This window comes from Leucoraja erinacea, chromosome 14 (genome assembly GCF_028641065.1).
Source record: "Leucoraja erinacea ecotype New England chromosome 14, Leri_hhj_1, whole genome shotgun sequence".
Lineage (NCBI taxonomy): Eukaryota > Metazoa > Chordata > Chondrichthyes > Rajiformes > Rajidae > Leucoraja > Leucoraja erinaceus.
The window spans coordinates 44,547,664-44,554,308 of NC_073390.1; the positions used below are offsets into that span (position 1 = coordinate 44,547,664).

At 46.7% G+C, this 6,645-nt stretch overlaps 1 protein-coding gene across 1 annotated transcript; it reads right to left on the bottom strand.

The window, feature by feature from the left end:
* Positions 1–2,135: 2,135 nt before the first annotated feature.
* Positions 2,136–5,251, bottom strand: LOC129703162 (ankyrin repeat domain-containing protein 65-like). The gene is made up of 2 exons (XM_055645329.1): positions 5,019–5,251; positions 2,136–2,750 (listed from the first exon to the last, which is right to left on the bottom strand). The coding sequence occupies exons 1-2, from the start codon at positions 5,249–5,251 to the stop codon at positions 2,159–2,161; spliced, it is 825 nt and encodes a 274-aa protein (XP_055501304.1). The 3' UTR covers positions 2,136–2,158.
* Positions 5,252–6,645: the final 1,394 nt, after the last annotated feature.

The following is a 6,645-nucleotide window of genomic DNA, read 5'->3' on the forward strand; positions in this document are numbered from 1 at the left end:
CCATCAGGCAAGAGGTACATAAGCTAATGTAACCCCACGTTTTAAGAAAGGAAGGAGAGAGAAAACGGGGAATTATAGACCATTTAACCTTACATCAATAGCGGGGAAGATGCTGGAGTCGATTATTAAAGATGTTATAGCAGTGCATTTGGAAAGCAGTGACAGGATCGGTCAAAGTCAGCATGGATTTATGACGGGGAAATCATACTTGACTAATCTTCTGTAATTTTTTGAGGATGTAACAAGTAGAATGGATGAGGGAGAGCCAGCGGATGTGGTGTATCTGGACTTTCAAAGAGCCTTTGACAAGGTCCCACACAAAAGATTAGTGTGCAAAATTACAGCACGTGGTATTGGGGGTAGGGTATTGATATGGATAGAGAACTGGTTGGCAGACAGGAAGCAAAGAGTAGGAATTAACGGGTCATTTTCTGAATGGCAGGCAGTGACTAGTGGGGTGCCGCAAGGCTCAGTGCGGGGACCCCAATTATTTACAATATATATTAACGATTTAGACGAGGGAATTAAATGTAACATCTCCAAATTTGTGGAATGCACAAAGCTGAGTGGCAGTGTGAGCTGCGAGGAGGATGCTCTGAGGCTGCGGGGTGATTTAGATAGGTTGGGTGATGGGCAGATTCAGTTTAAAGCGCATAAATGTGAAGTTTTATCTCCCAATATCATGTGCCCTAATTTTCCCCACTAATCTCCTATGTGGGACCTTATCAAATGCTTTCTGAAAGTCCAGGTACACTACATCCACTGTCTCTCCCTTGTCCATTTTCCTAGTTACATCCTCAAAAAATTCCAGAAGATTAGTCAAGCATGATTTCCCCTTCGTAAATCCATGCTGACTCCGACCGATCCTGTTACTGCTATCAAAATGTGCAGCTATTTCATCTTTTATAATTAACTCCAGCATCTTCCCCACCACCGATGTCAGGCTAACTGGTCTATAATTCCCTGTTTTCTCTCTACCGCCTTTTTTAAAAAGTGGGATAACATTAGCTACCCTCCAATCCACAGGAACCGATCCTAAGTCTATAGAACATTTGAAAATTAACACCAATGCATCCACGATTTCTAGAGCCAATTCCTTAAGTACCGTGGGATGCAGACCATCAGGCCCTGGAGATTTATCAGTCTTTAGTCCCATCAGTCTATCCAACACCATTTCCTGCCTAATGTGGATTTCCTTCAGTTCCTCCGTCTCCCCAGATCCTCTGGCCACTACTATATCAGGAAGATTGTTTGTGTCCTCCTTAGTGAAGACGGATCCAAAGTACCTGTTCAACTCATCTGCCATTTCCTTTTTCCCCATAATAACAATTTCGGTCTTCAAGGGTCCAACTTTGGTCTTAACTAATTTTTTCCTCTTCACATAGCTAAAGAAGCTTTTACTATCCTCCTGTATATTATTGGCTAGCTTACCTTCGTACCTCATCTTTTCTTCCCGTATTGTCTTTTTAGTTATCTTCTGTTGCTCTTTAAACATTACACATTCCTCTTGCTTCCCGCTCATCTTTGCCATGTTGTTCTTCTTCTCTTATTTTTATACAGTCCCTCATGTCCCTTGTCAGCCACAGTCGCCCCTTACTCTCCTTGGAATCTTTCTTCCTCCTAGGAATGAACTGATCCTGCACCTTCTGTATTATTCTTAGAAATACCTGCCATTGTTGTTCCACTGTCATCCCTGCTAGTGTATCTGCCCAGTCAGCTTTGGCCAGCTCCTCCCTCATGGCCCCAGAGTCCCCTTTATCCAACTGTAACACTGACATCTCCGATCTACCCTTCTCCCTCTCCAATTCTAGATTAAACCTGATCATGTTATGGTCACTACCTCCTAATGGTTCATTTACCTCGAGGTCCTTTATCAAATCCGATTCATTAGATAACACTAAATCCAGAATTGCCTTCTCCCTGGTAGGCTCCAATACAAGCTGTTCTAAGAATCCATCATGAAGGCACTCCACAAACTCCCTTTCTTGAGGTCCAGTACCAACCTGATTTTCCTAGTCTACCTGCATGTTGAAATCTCCCATAACAACCACAGCATTACTTTTGCTACATGCCAATTTTAACTCCTGATTCAACTTGCGCCCTATGTCCAGGCTACTGTTTGGGGGTTTCAGACTGCAGTTTAGTGTTGTTTCCAGGTTTACCACCTCACCTCTATTCTTCCACATGCAGCAGCTTTGTGTAGAGCAGTTTCGTTAATTTCATCCTTGGCATTAACGTCAGCTCCCTCCTTCAGTAGATATTCGGTAACCTCGGTGTGCCCGGCCTGCACCGCCAGTTGCAACGGTGTCATGCCGTCATCCGTCCTTTCGTCCAGCGCACTCCCTTCCGTGAGCAGCAGCAGCTCGGCCATTTCCCTGTGTCCGTTGACGGCGGCCCAGTGTAAAGGGGTCCACTTGTTGTTGTCCTTGATGCCCGCGGACGCCCCGTATTTCAGGAGCCGCCGGGCGGTGTCGACGTGACCGTGGGCCGTAGCACAGTGCAGCGGGCTGGCTCCACACCGGGTCTTGGCCTCGAGGAGAGCTCCACGATGCAGAAGATAGTCCACGGCCTCGGCGTGGCCGTTCAGAGCAGCCCTGTGTACGGGCGTGTAATGGAACTCGCTGCGCTGGTTGATGGCTGCCCGTCTGTGCAGGAGGTGTTTGATCAGGGGGATATTGCCACAGAACGCTGCGTGATGCAGTGGCGTCCAGCCAGACTCATTCCCGCAGTTTTCATTCAAAACAAGAGGCCTGTGGCAATTAGATGAACGTCAACATCAGTTTATCATCCATCGAGCCACACAGTATAGAAACAGGCCCTTTGGCCCAACTTGAAAGTCAAGAGTCTGTCCCACTTAGGCCATTTATTTTGGCGACTGCCGGCGACTGTCACAGTCGTAACAGGTCGCTGAAAAAAATGGCGAATGGACCCCCCCCCCCATGACAATGTCTACAACAATGTCTATAACAATCTACCACCAAGTCGACGTCAAGCTACCGACAACCGGCGACCCATTAGGACCCAAGCTACGACTCTGTCGGCGACAACTGAAGACAATTTAAGGCAATTCAGTCGCCAGTACCTGACGCAGGTTGACATAGGCAGTCGCCAATGGAATTCACCGAAGTCAACACTAGCGCCAACCTATGTCATCGTGGCCACAACCTGCGACAGCACCTACGTCAGGAGAAGTCAAGCTACGCTCCTTGGCATCATGCCCACTGCCGAAATTTTTTGAACATTTCAAAATCCAGCGGTGACCAGAAAAACGCTACCACTCATTGGGCGACTGAGGAGACGACTCACGACCATACAGGCGACACCCCGGCGACCATGTGGCGAACGTCTAGTCGCCTAAAAAATAGCCTAAGTGGGACAGGCCCTTTAGCTGAGAATAACGTTTGGGGACCTACCTTAATTCAGTTTCTGTTCTCATTTCTCTTTACAGCACAGAATCAGGCCCTTCGGCCCAACTTGCCCATGCCGACCAAGATGCCCCATCTATGCTAGTTCCCACCTGCTCGCAATTGGCCTATATCCATGAAAACCTTTTTGTCCATGTACCTTTTTGTCCAAATGCCTTTTAAATGTTGTTATAGTACCTGCCCCAATTACCTCCTCTGCTAGCTCATTCCATACACTCACCACCCTTGCCCCTCAGGTTCCGATTAAATCTTTCCTCTCCAACCTTAAACCTCTGTCCTCTGATTCTTGATTCCTCAATGTGTAGTAAGGAACTGCAGTTGCTGGTTTAAGATAGGCACAAAAAGCTGGAGTAACTCAGCGGGACAGGAAGGAATGAGTAACGTTTTGGGTTGAGACCCTTCTTCAGACTGAAGAAGGGTCTCGTCCCGAAACGTCACCCATTGCTTCTCTCCAGAGATGCTGCCCGTCCCGCTGAGTTACTCCAGCTTTTTGTGTCTATCTTGATTCCTCTACTTTGGGTAAAAGTCTGTGCATTTACCCAATTCCTATACGTACTAATCTGTGAAAATTAAACCAAGTTGCGCAATCCTAGGTGGTTCAGTGGCAATGAACTGCAATTAATATTTCCCATTACTGGGAATGTAAGTTCATTCTTTGGTCATTCGTTGAGCTGAGTGCAATAAAGAGGAATGTTCAAGGCCCATGTGGTTTACTTTAGAGTGAGCTGAGGATTCTTGATTAGAACGGATGTCAGGGTTATGGGGAGAAGGCAGGAGAATGGGATTAGGAGGCAGAGATCAGCCATTATTGAATGGTGGAGTAGAATCGATGGGCAAAATGGCCTAATTCTACTCCAATAACTGGTGAACGTGAACTAGTGAGAATTATGTTTGGGAATCTACGTTAATTCAGTTTCTGTTCCTATTTATTTTTAGAGTCCTAGAACATAAACAGGCCCTTCAGCCCAAATTGCCCACACCCATCAAGACACTCCATTTCACACTAGTCACACCTGCAAGCATTTGGCCCATATCTCTCAAAACTATTCCTATCCATGTACCTGTCCAATGTCTTTTAAATGTTGTTCAATACCTGCCGCAACTACCTCCAACGATTTGGCCCGTTCCATACACCCACCACCCTCTTTGTGAAAAAACTTGCCCCTCAGGTTCCTACTAAATCTTCCCCCTCTCACCTTAAACCTCTGTCAACTTGTTCTTGATTTTTCTACTCTGGATAAAAGATTATGTATTCGCATCTCTTCCCCTCATGATTTTACACGCGTTTATTTAATATTTTCTTTTAAAACTGTGTAGAATTTGTGACCAATAGATCAACAATGTATTTTTCGAAAAAGACACACAGTGCTGGAGCAACTCAGCAGGTCAGGCAGCAATTCCAGAGGACATGGATAGATGATGTTTCAGGTTGGGATCCATCTGTCTGATCAGACCCAAAATATCACCTATCCATGTTCCCCAGGGATGCTGCCTGATCCACTGAGTTACACCAGCACTCGGTGTCTTTTTATTTTAAACCAGCATCTGCAATTCCTTGTGTTTCAATAATATTTTATCAGTTTGACAACATACTTCAATGTTTTTGACGGCAATTGGCTTTGAACTCCATTCAACCCTCTTCCCTGGCTTGCAACTGGTGATGGCTGTATTCCGTTTTCGGAGGTGGGTCCCATGGAGGCACTTAGAGGGTCGCACGTTCCCTGCTGAAGTGGGTTCATGTCCACGGTCTTGCTGTTCTTGTCGGGGGAGGAGATCGAATCGTGCAACTCCATCCATTTCCACGTCATCTCGGAGAGTTCAGACATGGTGGATTCTGGAAAATAAATATTATCTGACAAATGCCTCTACTGATCACAATTACCAACAGGGATGAAAGCAAGAGTTTAGAGGTACAGAGTGAAAACAGGCCCATTGGCCCATCGACCCGCCGAGTCCACGCCGACCAACGATCACCAGTACACCCGTCCAATGTTATCCCGGTTTTGCATCCGACAATTGTACGGAAGCCAATTAACCTACAAACACGCACGTCTTTGCAATATGGAAGAAAACCCCTCACAGTCACGGGGAGAACGTGCAAACTTTGTACAATATAGCACCCATAGTCAAGATTGAACCCTGGTCTCTACCACTGTAATGGGCCTGTCCCACTTAGGCGATATTTCAGCGGTCTGCCGGTGACTGTCAAGTTGCCGGCAGTTGTATGAAAAACCGGCAACTGGAACGGTGACTGGCAGAGTGGACACCACACACACACACACACACACACACACACACACACACACACACACACACACACACACACACACACACACACACACACACACACACACACACACACACACACACACACACACACACACACACACCACTTCCTTCACCAGTCAGTTAAGCAGGCGGGGGACAGGGCAAGTGGGGGCTGCGCTGTCTAAAAAAATCACACGGTGCAAAGTCAAGGTGAAACAGACACACACCGCGATGATCAGGAAGGTTGCGCTGTAAAAAGCCGACTAAAGCACAGTGTACGGTAAGTCCTTTAAAAGAGAAGGGGAGAGGAGGGAGAGGGGGGAGAAGGATTGGAGACAGCATTTAAGAAGCCAGAGATACACGGCTGTGAAGCTTGGCGGACATTTAACGTTACTGGTCGGTTATCCTTGGTTCTGAAAACTACTGCTTACCTTTTTTTCCCCAATGAGCCAATGAAATTCACCGGTCAGCACAGGCTCCAACCTACGAGAACCGAGAACCTTTGACCTCCTGGCAACCCACCTATGGCTCGAGAATTCTCACTACACTCCATGGCGGCTTCATTCTGGTCGCCGCTAATTTTTCAACGTTGAAAAATGCGCGGCGACCATAATGAGGCCGCGACTAGTTCCCAGAATGCGGGAAATCCTCACGACCATGAAGGCGACTCCCCGGCAACCACCCGCGAACATGTGGCGACTGCGTGGTCTCCTGCAGTCGCCTAAAAAGTCTCCTAAGTGAGACAGGTCCATTAAGGCAGCAAATCTACCACTGTACCGCCCTTAAAGAAGGGCGAAAATGGTGAGTTTATATATCAATGTATCAAATGGTTATATCAACAATTTAGATTGGAATGTGGAAGGCATGATGAATCATTTTGAAGATGGCACTAAAGTAGGTGGTATCATAGATAGTGAAGGTGGTTATCAAACATGACAGCAGCATCTTGAGT

Bases quoted from the DNA above. Each gene is read 5' to 3' on its own strand.
- LOC129703162 (XM_055645329.1), bottom strand. From the start codon at position 5,251: ATGTCTGAACTCTCCGAGATGACGTGGAAATGGATGGAGTTGCACGAT. The intron at 2,751-5,018 runs GTATGTTGTCAA...TAATTGCCACAG, and splicing joins TTGCCGTCAAAAACATTGAA to GCCTCTTGTTTTGAATGAAA.